This window comes from Squalius cephalus (assembly GCF_949319135.1).
Source record: "Squalius cephalus genome assembly, chromosome: 15".
Taxonomy (NCBI): Eukaryota; Metazoa; Chordata; class Actinopteri; order Cypriniformes; family Leuciscidae; genus Squalius; species Squalius cephalus.
Window position 1 is genome coordinate 21,082,432 of NC_137136.1, and position 20,382 is coordinate 21,102,813.

At 38.2% G+C, this 20,382-nt stretch overlaps 1 protein-coding gene across 5 annotated transcripts in view; it reads left to right on the forward strand.

Moving 5' to 3' along the window:
- Positions 1 to 1,164: 1,164 nt before the first annotated feature.
- The window catches only part of col14a1a (collagen, type XIV, alpha 1a), a 139,340-nt gene continuing 120,122 nt past the window's right edge, over positions 1,165 to 20,382 (forward strand). For 4 of the 5 annotated variants that reach the window (XM_079895467.1, XM_079895469.1, XM_079895468.1 and 1 more), the window contains exons 1-5: positions 1,165 to 1,454; positions 2,753 to 2,874; positions 8,941 to 9,057; positions 15,777 to 15,920; positions 16,198 to 16,284. In XM_079895467.1, coding sequence (XP_079751593.1) covers positions 2,787 to 2,874; positions 8,941 to 9,057; positions 15,777 to 15,920; positions 16,198 to 16,284 — 436 coding nt within the window. In that variant the 5' untranslated portion in view covers positions 1,165 to 1,454; positions 2,753 to 2,786. The remainder of the gene's footprint in view (positions 1,455 to 2,752; positions 2,875 to 8,940; positions 9,058 to 15,776; positions 15,921 to 16,197; positions 16,285 to 20,382) is intronic. The other variant, XM_079895471.1, reaches the window with a different exon arrangement.

Sequence of the window (20,382 nt, forward strand, 5' to 3'; positions counted from 1 at the left end):
TTCTGGTTCTGGGTTTTTATGAATCTGGGAAACCTTGGATGAGAGAACACCTGTTTAGTACTCATTGGTTCAATGGTTCAAAAGTATGAATCTGGTGGATTTCTACAATATCGAGGTGTTGGGTAGTGCAGAGAACTTCCAAAATTGCACTCTGGATTCTGTCCAATCAGCAAACTGCACACAGTAAGAAAATTTCACACACAATCTCACATATCTTTCACATCTCCTCCTTTCAACACGTCTTGTGTACATTCAGAAGCTTTGTTCCCTGCATGCTCAACTTGGAGTGATATAAGAAGGTGCAGGTGTTACTGGAAGGATAAAAAGTTCTTCCAAAAGGTGTTTGGAAATTCTTCTCAACATGTTAGGAGAGAATAGAACACAATGAAATACAATATGATGATCAACAAACTATAGGCACTTGAAAAAAGAATGATGGGGGGGGGGGGGGGGGGTCTGACTCTCCAAATTAAAGTTGACATGAAACTGAAGTTGATTGTCTCTTTTACCCTACATATTTAACTACATATCCCAGTGAAATATGGCTTCTCGAATAGATTTTTCTTGATTTTGTCCAAATGGATGCAATTTTTTTAGTTTATTTTTTTTAATTCAAAAACTTAACTTAAGTTAGACTTTAGATCACACTATTTATCTCGCAATAAAAATCGCGTTTGCCAGTGGAGGTAACCAAATAGCAACAGCTCTCAATCGCTATTGGATTGTATATCGACAAAATTATTAAAATATTGTCATTATGTCACTTTGTTACATATTTAGGCTACCTATCATACACAAAAAGGTTAATTTTTTTTTTTTTTTTTTTTTTAAAGTTTGGCTAACTGTGATAGAGCGGTAAAAAGTAGCCAGGTTTTTCGCTAGACGAAACAGATACTCATATGACATATAGGCCACTTACAATAATTCCTTTAAAATCAAATGTCGACAGCTGAATAATTGCGCACATTGACTTATTCAATTAATCTGTCTTAATAGGCCTACAATATAATGAGTCATAACAGTCAACTTAATCATCCATCATCCTGATGTAGGCGTTATGATTGTTCATTACAGTTGCATTCCCTTGAAATGTAGGCTAATGATAATGGATTTTCTTGGCAGCGCTGAACAGCCTATATGTAGGCAGGATCAAGTATTTGAGAAGGGCTCTTGATTGTCGTGAGATCATTCGTCGTCTGTCCAGTGGCTGCAATTGGTCGCACGAACGTTTTTTTTTTCTCTCTCGAAGACTCAAGACTAAAGGATGAAATGAGGCGCAGAGCTGAGGAGCTAAAGGAATGGGCGAAGAAGGACAGACGAAACACGCACACGGAGAGAGCTGTGATCTGACTGAAGCTGAGAGAAGATACGAGTGAAGTCTGATCATCACAAGACGCGGGAATTTGGATCACATTTAGATCAAGAGGATTTCATTGAAGCGAATGGTGTGAAAGGTAAGACTGCTGAAGGGTTTTATACTCTCGCTTAATTCCATTATCTCATCTGCGTTTGTTAAAACAACACTGGGAGAATTAATCAAGATAAAGCATCAAAAAGACAAAAATTCTTTGCGCCATTTTTCCCCACAGTTTTGCTACTTTTATTTGTATTGTTATGAATTTTCTTTAATTTATCTTAAAGTCTTAAAGTATAATTTTGGGGAAATCTTTTTTGTTCTATTCATTCTTAACACAGCATAGGCTACCCTACTTTAAATCACGTTTGATGACATATTTTTATATATAGGCTATATTATATTTGCTTGTAAATTATTTCCTTAGGCTAAACATAAGCACACAGAACTTTCATATTTCATTAAAAACAATCTTTATATTTTATATAGATTTCTAGTTTTACATACGTGTTCGATTTAGGCTATTATTATTATTAAAAATCGTAGGGATGTCCCAAACATTCCCGATGCTCAAAGAATATACTTGATACCCTACATCTATTTTTAAATTTAGCGCGTTTCATCTTTACTGTGCTGTTGAGAATAGAAATGAAGCCAAGGATGAGTGCTTGATGTTTATTTCAGGATTCAGTAGCAGGTGAAACAGAGAGAGAGAGAGAGAGAGAGGGACAGAGACAGACATCCAAGGGAATTTAACAATGCATTGTGGGCTCTTCTTTTAGTAGGCTATACAACTATTTGACTGCTACGAAGTGCTCAGTGCCTTAATAGCATGCCTTTTATCTTTTACAGAATAAATAAGCATGCTTTAAGGCAAAATACCAGTAAAATACTGTGATAACCATGTGCAATCCAAACAAGCTTGAATTTAAACAATGTCCATTTTGCCCCCCGTCCCCCGAAAAAAAAGTAATATGCATATTATTTATAGTTGTATAGTTATAGAAGAATAAGCCATCTGTGTCACAACAGCTGAGGAAAACTGACTTAGTGAACTATGCAGCGAACCAGTATAATCTCTTGACCCTAATTTAGACCACTGTTTAAGTTAAGTGGGGGTGCCCTCTTGAACAAGCCCGGGCGGCTTCCTCTCTAAACACACATCAGCCTTCTTATCCGACATGAATGACAGGACCTGTAGTGTCCTGCTTGTTCTCAGGAACAACAATGGTCCTCAGGAAGCACTTCTCACTGGCTGTCCATCAAAATTCAACAAAGTCTTTACTGTTCTTGACCCGCAGAGACACCCCTCCCTCCCCATGTGTTTCTGAAATCCCCTTGAGGCGGCACGGCTTCGGTGAATTCCTCCACTCACTCTCTGTTTCTCTCCCTCCTTAGGTTCAGGGCAAGCATCACTCACACAGCTATAAGGATGCAGGTTTTGGGATCAAGGATTAAGCTGTGGTGTCCGCTTATCTCGCTGGCACTGATTCAGTTTTTCACCCCTGTTTCGGCTCAAGGTAATTGCTGTCTTCATGGTTCTGAATTGGCAGTTTGCTCTGGTGCGTCGGCTTTTGTGTCGTGTAAAATATGAGATGTTGTCCTAATCATTCGATGTATAATATATTTGAAGGCAAATGGTTACATTTGACTGTGATTTGAACAAAAGGAAACTTTGACTCTTCATGCACCATCACATCTCCTAAGAGGACTCATTTCAGTGTAATGCCTCTCAGTAAGAAAGTAAAAAAGGGCTAAAGTGAGTCTTGAAGGTTTTAGATGGGATAGAGATGTGGAAAAGCATTTAGTCTAACATCACATGGGACCACAATGATAATATCCCTCAAGGCAGCTTAAAGGCTTAATTGGTTGCTCTGTTTGGAAGGAATTTCACATTCCTCCCAGACCCTGGAGTGAAAGGTGGAGCTTGGATCATCATCTGGAGTGGAAGATCAAGTTTTGATTACTCTCTGATTTTTTGTTTTCACTCCTTATTCCAGACCAGCTCTTGTGTAATGGGCAGGTGTAGCCTAGACAGGTTCTTTTCATCCCTAAAATCACTGAAAGCTTATGGTGTGATTATAAATAGTTCTGTGGTGGATCTGAACAGGGAAAAAACAAACCAAAGACTTTTAGTTAAAGGAATATTCTTGGTTCAATACCAGTTAAGATGAATCAACAGCACTTGTGGCATAATGTTGATTACCATGAAAATAAATTTCTACTTCTTTTAAAAAGAAAACCAATCTTGGTTGCAATGAGGCATTTACAGTAGAAGTGAATGGGACCAATCCGTAAAAAAAACAAAACAAAAAAAACTCAATTGCTGCGTCTGAAATCACATACTGTCTGAGTTGGTGGTGAAGAACTTACTTTGTGACTGTTAAAGCCACACTAAGTAGAAATTGTGTTTTTGTCAAACAGCGACCCCCAGAGTCGCTGTGGAATACTTGCACTGTCGTAAATATATTATAGTATAACGTTTTTTACATGATTGCAGCTAAATCACAAGTAAATAGTCTATAGTCTAGGCCTACTGTATAATTTAATTTGTGTTGTTTTTATTGGAATGTAAACATTACAAAATGCCAGATAACATCAATCAAGTTAAATGTATGTCGCATTATTTCATAACATTGGCCGTTATGATGTCATTAGACATGATTATTGCAATTTATGATAATAGTTTGCAAATTGTGCTCGTTTACACTATTAACAACCTCTACGTTAGGCTTATTTATGTCCTGATTATGTGAGATATTGAAAACTGTTCTCATGATAATCGCAGGAATCAACGTCAACAGCGTCGTCTAATATCCCTCAGGACTACGTGATAAATACACCTCACAACACCTGAGTTCAGCTGGCAAACTAATTCGTGAGGCATAGCTATCTGATTTATCAAAACGATTCCATTTACACCTGGTCACATAAATTTATTTTTGCGAAACGGATTTAAATCCGATCTTCAATTCTCGCGCTATATGCAGATTTAATGGAGTGCACGTCACTGAAAGCAACAGATATGAGCTGCATTTTTTTGATCATCAGCTAAAATGTCAAAATCAAAGACCGCAATAAGAGAGAGCAGTAACAGCCCTGGTAAGATCATTTTGTTTCTTTACTTTTAATGATGAAGATTGTGTGTTAAGCGTCTGTGACTTACTTTCACTTTGATTTGCGATAGTTTGCACGTTGGCTTATGAATAGATGCTCAGCTGCTCATCTGCGGTGATGCGTGTTCCAGTAGCGTCATCATATCTGTATAACATATAGCCTATAACACGCTCTCACACGTTTTTTTTGTTTTTTTAGCATTTTTGGGAGGAGTACAATTTACATGTGGTTTCAACAACCAGATGCATTTACACTTGTCCAGTTTCGTCTGGAATGCGTCACAGATCTCCTCCTGAAGTGGTTTGAGGGATCGGATTCAAATCCGTCTCGAATGCGCTTCGGAGGGCATTTAAACCTGGTCTTTTCACGATCCGATAGCTATCCGATCTGAGAAAGCGCATGAAGTGGCCAGGTGTAAACAACCCCCATGACAAAAACATACGCACGAAAGCCGAAAACAAACGCTGGTTGGCCTCTCACGTCCACATTTGACGAAGTGGTGGGGGAAGTGACGTATGCCGTAAAGCAGTCGAATTTTGTAGTTCTTTTTATGCTCTGGATACTACCCGAACCCCGAAGTTACATAGTGCTAGTAAAAGCGATACAGACCCCGTCAGGCTATGGCAGACGTGTCATTCAACCTATTGTAAGTCGATGTACCATCACAAGGATCTTGGAAATATATTATGAAGGTTGAAAAGTTACATAGTGTCGCTTTAAGAATGTATGTTATATTTCCTTATAATATGAATTAAATCTGGACAAATTACATCCGCCATATTGGTTCGCTTTGTCATGTGACCTACAGTGTCAGTTGCATTACTTCACTATCATTCACAACTCCCTCTCCTATGGCTTCATGGGATAGTAAAGTGTCCATTGAATGCACACTCCAGAATATCGGCATAAGGAGTTGGTCATTCAGGTACTTTTCACCAGCTGTTTTTCGATTACCATGAATTTGGTCGTACTAGGTTTTGTTATTCAGATACTATATAATAGGGAAGTAGGCATATTCGTATGCAGCAAATGTTTCTATAGTATAGCTACAAAAACTTGCCTATACTTTCATTTTTGCTCAGAAAACATACCTATACATTCGATTCACTGCAGTTTCCAGCTGAAATGAAACTGGGAAACAACTACAGCTGCAAGCAAAGATTATTGATTAATATTGACTTATTTTCGTGTGGTTCCTTTACAATGCTATGTTATGACCTTAAAACACTTATCACAGTGCAGGATTTGTAAACTAAAACATTTCGACATTTGCATCATCACATAACCAACTCCATATGTATTGCTGTTCTGACATAGTAAACTTGCTTGGTAGCTCTCCTGGTACCGCAAATAGATTTGATCTCACGTTTGGTTTATTCGTTAGGTTTAGGGAAGTCTTGTGTTGCCAGACCTTCAGAATGACAGCAGAAGCTTTCATTGGCCAAGGACCACCCAGAGGCCATCTGACTGACATGTAAAGCAACCAATCACAGTTTGTTTTGTGAACTAGTCTGTGAACTTTATATCACATAAGTTTGAAAATCCAGTGTTTAGTTGATCATGATAAGCGCTCATTGTCACGGTTGTAAACACCATGGCTTTCTTCTTCCATGAGGGCATTTGGCATCATGACGGCTTTGTTTCCAGGTGGACCATTAAAGAACGCGATACACACGTCTCCCAGAAGTCCTGTTGAATTCAACCAATCAGATGACGACTTCGAAACTCCTGAAGTTTTTCCAGTTTTGTGTTCCATATGTAACAGACATTCAGCCAATGGGATGTGGGCATGACGTCTGAGTCTGAGACTAGGTTTAGGGTAGAGTTTAGTATAGGTGGTGCATTATTATCAAACGCAATAAAGCATTACCCTTTAGTGCTCCTCACTGAACATTTAATTTCAAAACATCGGTGATATGAACAACTAATGTAAATAATAGTTGCCATGTATTTTTTGTGCTAATGAACACTATGCCACAAATGAGTTTAACTTAGCTTTTTGAACCTGCCATATTCCTTTAACCTGACACAGACTTATAGAAATCATTCTCTCGTGTTTATGAGTACTTGAAGCGTTGGAGTGAAAATGCTTGCAATTGCTGACAATGCCCTGCTGAGAATGAATGGGCAGAAGCAGACAGTGATACAAAGCAGTTTGAAGCGGTATGATGAGACATTATGAGAGTGTTTTGGAAGGATCTTAATTGCGAAGAAGTTGTGGAAAAATGAAACAAAAGAACTGAAGGTCAAACCTAAACAGGCTGTCTGAAATCCTGTCAAAACTCTCCAGCAGTCAAACGCACAAAAAAACAAACAAAAAAAACAGTTTTAAAGTAATTGTTGTTTGGATTTACAGGGGCAGTACATCTCAGTACAAAACCTTTAATTAAGCAGTTTGTAATGTATTTTTACACATTGAGAGATGGGAAATGTAGCCAAGTTTCCCTGATTTTCATTTGGCCATAAATAATTCCTGCTGCTAAGAACTGTGGAAATGTACATCACATCCAGCAGACTTAGACGATTGTAAACTGCAGAATGTTTTTGACTGCTCCCGCTAAGTAAAGTAGGCATTAATATTTTAATTCCCTCAACAGCGTTTTTAGAATTTGTTCAAAACAAGTGCGGAGCCCTCTGACAGGTGAGGAATTGGAAGCATGATGATAAAAGGACATTTGTGGATTTCAGAGTAAGAAGTATGTGAGTGTCTCCAAAAGGATGAAAGATAACCACATCAAAGGATTTGTGGGAGCTCTTTTCTAATGTACAGACAGATACAGGACCTCCTGCTCGTATTTCTCTCGTTTCAAGTTACAAGTCAGCACTTGTCACCCTTAAACTACCATGGCCATTGTTCTGTTCCTCCCCCTCAATCTCTACAGGATTCTGTTTGGCACAGAACCTTTAATCACCAAAAGCCATGAGACGTGGATACCTGGGTTTGCTAAGACAGTTTTCCTAGGAATATTCTATGAAACTGTCATGATACTGCTTCCAGAAATCTGTGTTTTTTTCTGTTCTTCTTTATTATCCATGGCTCATGAGCAGAGTTTTAGCATCTCAACATTGTTGGATTTACTTTCCGAATTGTATCCCGCATACATTTTTGATCTCTGTCATGGTGTGCAGTACTGAGCTGGCACAACACGCTTTCCCCCTCTATATTCGTACTACCAGGGTGGTTACTTTATACGTTCATGATCCGTCGTGAAAATGTTCCAGATTCTCTAGATGGCTGGATGTACAGTATATCAGAACTCATTTCATCCCACTCATCCCACATGAATCACTAAGAATTATTACTGAAACTTTCCATGACACTGACACCTTGGTGTCCCATGACTTTTTTAAAGCACATGTAGTACCATTTTTAGAATAACTATATTTATAAAAATTTACAAACAAATATTTTTCCTTCATTTATTGGAAATATAAGTTTATCAATAACAAACATTTGGTCCCAAACCAGATGAGTGGCGGCTTCATTTAGGCTAAACTTTCAAACCAATTACTTGCAACCCAGTTTCCCACTTTAGAAAGATAGAGACATTGAAATGTGTTTCTATACATGCTGATTGATGGAAATGAGTCGTAATCCCCCAAAGACACATATTTGGACTGATTGGTGTGGGTGTCCATGAGAAGATGCTCACCACACAGGAAACCCAGCAGTGTTCCGTTCCTCAGGTTGGTGCGCCAAGATCAGTTTTATGTCTCCTCTCTGTCTCCTAAATGCCCTGTTTCCAATAGTATTGAACTCTGGGTTTCATTCTTAGATATTTTCGCCTTTTCTCTTAGTGCCAAGATGGTTTCTTCATATATAACTCGTGTAGCACCTCCGTTTCTTTCTCTGGGCAGAACTGTTGCATGTGAAGTATATAAGAACAGAGAAACATTGATTTATCAATGTTTCATTACCTTACATGTGGGATGTGTGATGTTTGGGTGTGGTGATTTCTCATAGGGCTAACACACAGTTTACAACTGATTATGGGTCAGAGCTGATTTTGATGCTGTATAAAAATGTTTAGGATTTAATTATTAAAGAGGACCCCTAATCAGTTGTTTATGGCCATAGACACTCATAAACTGTAGTAATATGCTTAGCTGAACTGTTTAAGACTTGTCTTCCTCTTGAACCTAACTGGTATTTAGGATGCTACGCTTCTGACCTTTTAAGTCACATTTTCTTTCAATAACCATCTTGTCATTTTTAATGAGTAAATAACTTTCCATTTCTGATTTTATGTGCATTTTGTCAGATATACAATAAAATAATAATATAAAGTCACCTTACATTTCCACAGATTAATGTAAACTTAAAAATAGTCATTGCTAATGAGAATATGACTTGAAACATACCTTTAAATGCAACTAGAATTGAAACTCTCCTCTAAAAAAAAATTTTGAGTTTTTTTTTGTCATTATATGCACATTTTTGGTTTATAATTCCATTTTTTCCTTTGCAGTTTCAGCCCCACGAAGACTTCGATTTAAAGTTCTGAGTGAAGGCAAGCTACTTGTCTCATGGAAGGAACCAAAAGGAGAATATGATGGCTACAAATTTATATATAATAGTGAACCAGGTAAGAAGCAATGTGGTCAGTCAATATTAATGAATGTAGTGGAAAGGTTTGCTTTTAATGTGGATCTAAATCCAGTATTAACAAAACACAGTCTCTGTTTTAGTTCTTTTGAGCCACTCTTGTTTCTTTAAGTGCTTTCTTCACTTTCCTCTGTGAGCTTCAACAGATGTATTTGTTAACCTTGCCAGATCTGACGGACTTTTTCTTTCTTCACATATTTGACAATAGTCCTTGTCTGGGGCTTTGATACAACTCCGGATAGCACATAAACAGCCAAGGTCACTCTTTTGCTTTATGTAGACCAGGTGCACTAGCCATCAGTTCTGCAAACTTGCCCCTTTGTTAAACTCTCACAACCCCCTTTTCTTGGGCAACAATGAACCATGTCTAAACTCGTTGTTTCTTAGAGTACATTCCAGAACTCTGTGTATATTAGGCCTATTTCCATAGATATTCATCAGCCAGTTAGACATTCCCAACAGATGGGAAAAGCACTCTTTTCAATTATAGCTGCTCATTTGCCGCGTTTCTATGTGCGAAGTGGCATTAACGGGCATGGCAGTTCTTTCTATTGGACAGAATTTAGATGGAAGTGATGGAACAAGGCCGAATGAGGACAGGTGATAGTTTGCATTAGAGCGAGTCAATGCTGCTCTGTTGTGATTGAGATGAGGAATGTCTGGCTGCAGTATCTGGTCAAAATCTAGGAGGTCAGATGGAGGTTACTGTTAGATCCAGCTGCTTTTTACAGTATCTGATGTCCCACAACAACATTGGCAACTTGTAGCAGGGCTCCATACCAAAAAAATAGCAAGGGTGCCTTTGGCTCCTAAAATGAGCTTGAGTTGAGAAATTGCAGAATGTATTCAAAATGAACATAACACCTAAGGTGATAAAGTAAGCTTTTGTTTTAAACAGTTAACTCTGGTGATGTTCATAACATAGATGCACATAATGTAAAAAACATAATGTTTGATACTTGATAGCTGCAGGAATGTTAGAGGAGGCTGACAGCAGGTCATAGTCTGCATGGCGCTGCGTGATTTGTTCCGTTGATTTAGTATATTGGCAATTGTTGTGTTGTTGATAGGTGAGATTATATTGCATCATTAACTACCACACCTTTGAACCTGCTGTAATGTTTTTTATGTTCAAAATCTTTTTTATCAATATCATTTCACATATCACTCTCTCTTAAAAAGTGTCTGATTCACTGCAACTGAATATAAGTTATCTATACTTGTGTGGTTTAGTATTAATTTGCTTCAACTTGAGGCTGTCCTTCTAGGGGGACTATTGTTTTTTTTTAATATTAAGTTATATTTATATAATGTTGTCTTGTAAGAATAATTCTGCTTGTTTGGGAAAATGTTGTGTTAATTATGCTTCCCAAAGAAAGTTAAAAATGTTAAACAATAGTACCAATGTTTACATGTTTTTTTAAGAATACTGTTATTAGTTTATTCTAGAAAACAATTAATTTATAACTTTTTTGAGAGTGCATTTTTAATTACACGTTGCCATACAGTATTAACAACCAGTCAGAAAATAGACTGATTTCACAAACTAAAAGTATAAATATCACAGTAGGTTCCTGGTTCATTTTGAATCAGATAACCACAATTTGATTTCACCAAAGAATCTGTGAACTTTGAGCAATTCGCTTACTAAGTCTGATTCAAACCGCTAACTAACAAGGCTGTTTCATGAATCCTTTTGATAGACTTATCAAAAGAACTGGTTCATAAGAATCATTTTATGCGAATTGGACATCTCAGCTCGTGCTCTGCTCACGCAGGAAACACTAGGGCTGTGTCTGAAATCGCCCCCTATACGCTTAAATAGGGCATAATTTGAGGGGACAGCCATTTGTGGTGGTGTCCGAAACCATAGTGGACGTTATTGAGTGCACTCATTCAATCGCACAATGCACCGCAATAATGAGTGTACAACCGATGTACACTCAACAGCTAGATAATACCCATAATGCACTATGAGTCGTGCGCCAAGTGAATTCCCGCGTCTGACCAGAAGATGCCACCTGCAGCTGAATCATCCATCCATCCATTTTCAAAACCGTTGGTCCAATGTGGCAACAGCATAATATCATACAGGTAGTTTCCATGAGTTCAAGATAAATCTTTTCATTTCTATTGGAGCTGTCAGTTTGCTAAGTTTCAAATGATTAAATGTACCAGCAGCCATATCACCCTGTAGCCCAAGACTGGTTGCCCACTGAAGCTAAGCAGGGTTGAGCCTGGTCAGTACCTGGATGGGAGACCTCCTGGGAAAACTAGGTTGCTGCTGGAAGAGGTGTTAGTGAGGCCATAGGGGTGCTCAACCTGTGGTCTGTGTGGGTCCTAATGCCCCAGTATAGTGAGGACACTATACTGTAACAAGCACCGTCCTTCAGGATGAGATGTTAAACCGAGGTCCTGACTGATCCTAAAAAATCCCATGGCACTTCTCGTAAAAGAGTAGGGGTGTAACCCTGATGTCCATTTGGCCCTTGCCAATCATGGCCTCCTAATAATCCCCATCCATTGAATTGGCTGTATCACTCTCTCTCCTCTTCACCTATAGCTGGTGTGTGGTGAGCGCACTGGTGCCGTTGTACTGTGGCTGCCGTCGCATTCAAGTGGATGCTGCACACTTGTGATGGTTGAGGTCTTGAGGAGAGATCCCCTGATATGATTGTACAGCGCTTTGGATGTACAGTAGTATATATGAAAGCCTTGTTTATTCATTCATTCATTATTAAACAGCAAGCACAAACTATGCAAAAGCGACAGCCCTTCGGCGCACTCAGTGTCCGAATTCACTGACTCGTTTTCATTCACTCCCTCAAATGAACTATATTAGTGGACTAATGTAGGGAATAGTGAATGAGGGTATATGGGGCGATTTTGGACACAGCCTAGGTGTGTTTGACTTGAAGTGCCGCTGCGCAGACCGATCGATTAGAGAGCAGCCAACTCTTTATGCTTTCGAATCGCTCTCGCGGTACTTTGATGTCATACACTATTCAGATTGAGCAGCGCCAATTCAAGTCGAACAGCTACTGACAGGTACTCTAGTTAGATATAAAAAAATGCATTTGGATGCACACAAAGGTATGTTTTGGCCCAGGACATATACGGTACTTTCTCTTATAAATGTCCTGGCTTTAGAAGGTATACATTTTTCCTGAGCACAAACAAAAACTGAATAAACAAAGTAACAAAACAACGTTTTTGGTTTGGTAGCAGCTTTGGCCAATTATGAAAACAGAATATTTTGTATTGGGAAGCACAAATTGATTTCTATCTGTTTTTAGAGGTAAGACAGTTTTCCCCTCGAGAGTTCTTTGCTCCACTCTCTTTAAAAATCAAAGCAGGAAGTGAGACGTTTGCTTGTGACAAAGTGATTCTGTCCTTTGGTCTCGTTTAAACAAATGAGAATTGGAGTTCTTTGATGTTGTCGTAAGAACCAGTGACAGTTTTCTGTCTGCAGCAATCTTCTTTTACTTTCATATGAAGCGTGAAGTGCAAAGTCATCAGCAAACTGTGGCTCTCCAGTTCTGACTCCCTTTGCTCTGAGTCTAACCCCAATCATGCTCCCGCTGCTGCTGAATAAGCAACTTTCGCTCCCCTTCTATTGATCTCTCGGTAAGCCACGAGGATTTTAATCAGGATCATTGGTCAGAGATCTGAATTGCAGGGGCAGGCTTCTTCATCACATTGAGGGACTGTGATACGAGTATGCTGTTCAGGCATGACTGATTAAAAGAAGCAATACATTTTGCCTGCACTTCTAGTTCATCATTATGTTTTTGGACTATTTTAAATCATTCAGCTCCTTAAAGGGATACTCCACACAAAAATAAAAAAATCTCTCATTTACTCATCCTAATGCTGTCTCAGATGTATATGGCTTCATTCTGTGGAACGCAAATTGAAATTTTTAGAAAAATAAATAACCCGTCTCTATGAATCCATATATTGCAATGGATGGAACCCTCAAAGTTGATGCTTCACCAGACATGCAGTCAGTGAGAGCTCTCATTGTCATGTTTTGTTTGAGCACATGGATTGTGGTTGTGTTCATTGGCCATGTGCTCTTGTTTTTATGTCATGTTTGTTTCTATGTGCCATGTGCTCTCCTGTCTATTGTCTTAACCCCGCTCATTATTGGATCATTTGCCTCACCTGCTCTCTCTCTTTACCCTCATTGTTTGCTGCCCTATTTATTCTCCTTGTATTTGCAGTCCTGTGCCAGTTTGTCGTCATATGTGCCCCTTATGTTCCATCCCTGCTGTATCAAGCCCTGTCTTGCCAGCCTTGCCATTTTATTTCCCCCCCATATTTTTGTTTGTTTTTTATTAATAAAGCCTATCAACTCTGCACAATTGAGTCTTCATCTCATGCCTCAACCCCAACCCTGACACATGAAGCGAAACCATAGTTGTGTGAGGAAGAATATTAATATTTTAAACTTTTTAAACCATTACTTCCAACTGTTTTACATACGTTCACTTGGCATAAACATCAGCATGTTGTGAAACGTGAAGTAAGCATGTTCTAAAGTTCAGTGTTGGGTGTAATGCATTACTAAGTAATTAATTACTGTAATTGTATTACTTTTCCCTTGAAATGTAAAGTAAGGAATTAGGCTACTCTTAATTTTTCTGTAATATACAGTTACTTCTGATGTAATTGCATTAATTACTCTATAACAATTCTGTATTAATAGTGAATTTAACCTAAACATTTTACATCTAATCGTTAAAATGTATGTTTCTAATGTAACTTCCCTTCTCTGTAGTTCTCCCTTAAATACTTTGGGCAATTCAAGAATAATTTATACAATTTGATATTATTTATGTGAAAGAATTAAAAGAGCAGTTATTCTTGTATTGTTCAACTGGTCAAGGTTGATAGGGGATTAAGAAAGTAATTAGTATATTAATAAGTTATCCAATACGTTTTAGAGAGAGTAATTATACTTTTATACTTAATCTAATTACAATGTTGAAGATGCAATTAGTAGCAAGTAATTGATTACTTTTTAGAGTCAAGCATGAACTCATGAATACATGTACATGGATGACAGTTTGCCAGAAGCGATGGTTTAAAATATTAGTATTTTTCTCACACACAAGGTTTCGCTTCAGAAAACATTGATTTATCAACTAGGGTCGTATGGATTACCGCCGTGTTCATCAACTTTTTGTCCATGTTCAATTCTTTTTCTAAAAATTTCAGTTTGTGTTCATCTGAAGCAGGATGAGGGTGAGCAAATGATGAGAGAATTTTCATTTTTTTGGGTGGAGTATCCCTTTAAGTTAGTGAAAGTTGTTTTTTTCTTTCTTTCCTAGTTCACAAAATTACCCAAAGCAAACATTTCTTTTGAAGTCATAATCCCAGATTTATCACCAGGCAGGGATGTCATGAAGCGAGAAAGATGAGTTTGTGGCCAAGACCTTTTTAGAACAGACCATTTGTCACTGTCAATACTGCAAACAAACTTCATGAAGTTGTTTGCTGTGCAATGACCATAAAGCTACCACCCACATATTGTATTTAGGTGATAACTTGGCATAAAAACCTTTCAGGCCAGTACTATTCCTCCTCTGGCTCGATTTGTGGAAGAGAAGAGCAAAGCTGTTTTGGACGGGTTGTTTATCAGGCTATTTTGGACATTATGTGCTTTTGCATCTGAAAACTTAGATCAGTTTGTTTTAGATGTCCGGAGTTGATATCATGGGATACTCAATTCATCAACAACTGTGATTTTATTTTTAATTGTTAATTGACCATCTATCCATGGACCAGTTTGCCAACCAGACCAGACTTTTCACCAAGAAAATACTCAAAACACACATTAATACAATACATTAAATAATAATAATAATAAAAAAACATAAATAAATAGATTTTACAATTGTCAAAGAAATATGTATTTAATTTCCAAAAATGAATTTATAATAATAAATAATGAATTGACAAATTCAGCATTTAAATTGCGTTTTCATAAGGCATTTAACAATTGCTTTTCGCTATTATTTTGCAGAGTATTTTTCTTTATCCATTTGTCAAGTTAAAACAATTTAATTGGTCATGTAACATGTGGGAGCACTTCCAACTAAATTTTATTTAAATTAATTTATTTTTTAATTACATTTCAAAAGTTGGGTTCAAAATGAGGGCAACACTTTATTTTAGTGTTTTTGTTACACATGTTGCCTGCACTTACTATAGTAATATCAGTATTTTATGCATAATTACAAGCAACTAACCCTAATACAAACCCTACTCCTTACCCTAATCCTATAGTAATTACATGTAGTTAATTAATATTACTCAGTACTTCATTATATAATTACTCTGTGACAAGGACACCTTAACATAAAGTGTAACCAAACTGAGTTATATATTATCTTCTTGTTATATTTTTATATAGTTTTTATATTTATACTTTTTTGGCAACTTTTTGGCAAAGTGATTTGTTCATTTATTATTTTATTTTGTTCCCTCCAGAGTATTAATTATTATTAATAGCATTATCATTACAAGCATTATTCCCCTCTGACATTGCATCTAAACAAACTGCTTGTGCTTGGCATTGACAGTCAGACAATAAAGAACTGGTTTTGATAGGTTTCTGATAGAAACAGGCATGCAAGACAGTGCATACTAACCATCCTCTTTCTGATTTCTCTGATTTGTTTCTGATGACAGGTGGGGAAACAAGCGAGTTGCAAATTGCAAGGGGAGAGAATAAAGCAATAATAAAGGATTTTAATCCCAGGAAGGAGTATGCAGTCAAGGTTATAGCTGTGAGTGGAAACCTGCACAGCCGAGCACTTCAGGGAAAATACACTGGTATGAAATACCTTGTTTCTTTGAAGCAATCCCACTGAAACAGATGGCAAGTGAAAATAATGTGTTTGATTGTAGCCTCCTTTGTGTTTTAAGACAGAATAAAAAAAAGTGCCTTGACAATATCTGCTTCAGTTGTACATAGTGACACAGTCTATACAAAATATATAGGGCTACATGTTTACAATTAGTTGAAATTTTGTTATGCATATACAATATTTATATATCTATATGTATGACACAGTATTTTGGACTTTAATCCCTCATGTGTCTTCAACAGAAGACCAGAGCAGTGATGGAGACACCACTCAACCTCAAAGACTGAAAGAAGCTGGACCTGTGGAAGAGGGCAATGAGATCTCAGGAGGTAGAGCCAATGTTTAACCTCTCAAGATGGAAATTTTACCGCTCAGATGTTGCTTTTTCATAGCTCAGGATCCTTAATGGAGTTCTCAGTGATTTTTCAAGTTTCAAGTTTGTTTCAGATGTTAAAAATCCTTTTTTCATACAGTAATAGACAATCTGTTCTCATGAGAAAATGTAACTATTTTATGAACTGGCGATTTCGAATGAAGATTGGGGTGTAAGCAGGTCGTATGAAAGCGCATGAATGAGGTCTTGCATACAGTAAATTTATTTGAGAGCGTGTTGTTAAAATATTTAAATAGATACAGTAGCTCAGGTTAATTTCTCCCTAGTCTTGTGAGGATTTGTTGATATTGAAATCTCTCATTTTTGATGGCAAACTTTGGTATCTTGGGAAATCTGAACACAGTTTGTGACGTTGTTGAAAGCATGTGAGGATCTTTTTCTGCAAGATGCAATACATGAAAATCGAGACAGCTGAGATGTTAAAATGATCTCTCTTGTTCTTATCTCTTCTGGGTCTCACTTTTGTCTTCCTTTTTTATGTCACTTCTTTCTTTTATCTTTCACGTTTTAACATCATAAGCTATATGAATTTCTCCATACGATCCTCTGAGACTTATTTTTGCTGTTTTTCCAGTGAGAGCTGCCCTACTGTCAAGATATTTCAGCCACGACTCTGTCAATGAAGTATAAGAACCCAAAATGGCTGAAGTTGCAGAGGGCACCTCTCTGTAGGTACCATCTTTGCCGGTTTTAATATCCTTGGCATACTTGACAAAAAGAGCATGTACAGGAAGTCAAAGTCATAGATGATGTTCCTGTCTGAATTTTTCCACTGGAGTCTCTCAGGGCCAGACCTTAGCCACAACTCAGTCAAATATCACAGCAATTTGTTACAATTCTAAGGGTATTATGTACACAAAAGTATCCATGCTGGATTTTTAACCAAAATGAAATGTTCCAATGAAACCGAGAAGAATGAATGCGAGGGAAAGGTTACTGAGCTCATGGTTGACAGTGCACGAAACGTGTCTCCAGCCCCTCTAAGCTACTGTAGCTTTTTGCTGGACTCAAAAGAGAGTTCAGCTTTGTTTAGCTGTGAACATTGATGTTCAGTGGGTGTAAAAACAGCCCAGGCTGATTGGAGGCTGAAATGTGCTCTTAAGTGAAGCATTTAACTTGGGTCCCTCTGTAGGACGGCAGCTTTTGTGCTACATGGTCTCGCATCTGTTGTTCTGAGTCTTTAATTTCGAGCCCCTCAGTGCGACTTCCAAATGGCAGAAGTTTGAAATTGGTATGGCTCACACAGACCTTAGCTGTCCCGTTTTCCTCTTCAGACTTCCGTCAGAGTGGGCAGGATTTGGCACATGGACTCCAAGTGGGTGGTTGTGCTCTGATTCTGTTCAGTTTTGTTAAGACTGACTGCGCTTTGATTATGACTGAGCACTAATTTGATTCTCTGCTTAAGATCTCATTAGCGCTGAATAACAATGAGATAATATTTCAAACTAAGAACTTGATGATGGGAAGCACACACATGGGGGTTATCGCTGGCACAAGGCATATCCAGACAGATAGATGAAGTCCTGCTATCCGCGTATGTGTGCGCGCTGGTAGGTTGGGATGGTGGGCTATCACAAAATCAGACTCTCCTTTGATGTGCCATCCCTGGGAATCAGTCCAAGCAGACAGAATGAAAGTAAATGGTTATCTGAGAATCCGGTTACACCGGTGTGGGCTGTGAAACGGCAGTTTGAGCTCAACAAAAAGGTCAAATTTTTATATCTCTCTTCTCTCCCAATCCTTTTATTCTCAAATGAGCGTTTCCAGAAGCAAATTGAAAGGCGTCATAAACACAAAGCTGTTGCCTTTTAATTTCTCACCAAGCACATCTTTACGAGATGTCTGTAATTGTGATTCATGCTTAACATCTGTGGATATAAATGGGGAAAATAAATAAATTGCAGCCAGCGGTGTAAACTCTGCAGTCAAATGAACAAACAAACACTCAAATGGCAAGCAGTAATACTTATGTGGCTAGCATACACTTACCAGCTTTTCAACAAATCAGTTACAGATGACTACTAGTTAATAAGCATAAATAAAATAAATAAAAATAAATAAATAAATAAATAAAACCAAAAACTTAAAAAAAATCTTACCAACCCCAAATGGTATGGTGTTTATATTGATCCATCATGACATCAAATACTGGAAAAAAACGTTGTAGAAGTAGCAGAAATTTTGATTTATCCCAGTGACTCTGGGATTAGTTTACTTGTTTACTTGAGTTGTTCAATGATTCTTTCTGCAGGTTTCATTGCAAGTAGGTGGCAACAAGTGAGCATCTTATGTGCGTTATGAGTCATTGAATCATTCATTGACAACCAAAACAATGACTATGTAGAACATAGACGGGCATTATGCAAAATGTCTTTTCTAGTGACGTAGAACCATAACGCAATGGGATTCGAACGGTTCAGAGTCGGTTCTTTTTTTTGGGAGACAGTGGCTGTATCCACAATCGCCCCCTAAACCCTAAATCACTATTCCCTACATTAGTTCATTAATACAGTTCACTTGAAGGAGTGAATGAAAACGAGTGAGCGAATTCGGACAGCCGTTGAGCGTACATTGGCTGTACACTCGTTATTGCTGTGCATTGTGGGATTGAATGTTGTGGTTTTGGACACCACTACAAATTTTTGGCTGTCCCCTCAAATAAGGCCCTATTTGAGGGTATAGGGGGCTATTTCGGATTCAGCCAATAACTTTATCGTACACTTTCGACTTTACAATTTTGCAGACCGTTTACAGTACATTCACAAACAGCTATGTTGCACACTGCATGTAAGGGAATATTTGAAAACCATAATAGGGGCACTCATTTGAAAACACTAGAAACATGCAGCAGTTATGTTTATTTAATGAGAAAGGTGTTCAGAATGCAACTTCCGCTGTCTGGGCGTGATAGTCTTTGTCTGGGCTTGGTGGAAAAGGTGGCTGGGGTCAGTGGTCACGTCTGTTTCAGACAAAGCTCCCTTCTCCCACCTCCCCGTTAATAGTGTGGGAGGAGAAGCCTGATAATGGTCTTTTCTGACCTTTTTTTTTTGTCAAAGGGCAGGGCACTGTACTAAGATGAGAGGTCTGTTGTTTAGGAATTCAGTACCTGTAGCCACTGTAATCTAGAGAGAGATGATAGCACCCCTTGAGAGTACCCAAGGTGACTGTGCTTTGCTTCACCTCAGATTACCTTTTTTCTAATGAAAATCGGCCTCACCTGATGGTATTTTTAATGTAAGATTTTTCGCAGAGGGAGGTGCTTTTAATAAAGGATCGTTGGTGTAGAACATTATTCTTGGATGTGCTGTATAAGGTGCAGAGATGGCTGTCCTTTAAAGCGTTCCGCTACCCTGCATTAGGGAGTGCGACGCACTGGGAATGCTAATAATGCCTATTTTGGCTCCGGTCTCAGGTGGCAGGCTGCTGAGGTTGGCAGTGATAAGGGCGACTCTGTGGATCTTCCTCACAAGGAGGAAGGAGCTCCAGGACTTTCTCTGAAGGAGACTTTCGGAGTGTGACATCTTATCTGGCCCAGCGGCCCAATGGTGGAGGGAGCCGATAGGCAGAGCGCGTGGCAACCGCAGCGGCGTCAAATCGCAGATAGACAACTTTTTGGTGTGTCAGCTGAACTATGTCTTAAAATGTTCTGCTCAGTGTTGTGCAATTCACATCTGTCTGGTAGTGCTTTCATGAATACTTTTATATGACTATAGCACATTCAAATGACAAATAAGTATATGCCATACCAAATTATTTAAATGTTAATCACGGATTTATGCATTCTTCAGGGAGGCTTTCAAACACGCACAACTTAATTCACACCAGTAGGATGTTTCTGGATCAATATCTGTTGTTGTTGCTACGATTAGCCTACTCTATCTTAAACACAGGCAATGATCAGTTGTTAATCAGGCAATCAAAGAATATTGATCAAGGAAGCTTTCAGGCATGGTCACAGTTATTTCAACAGTACTGGTAGTACAGAAAAGCAACAAAAAAACAAACAAACAAAAAAACGCTTCAGAATTTTAAA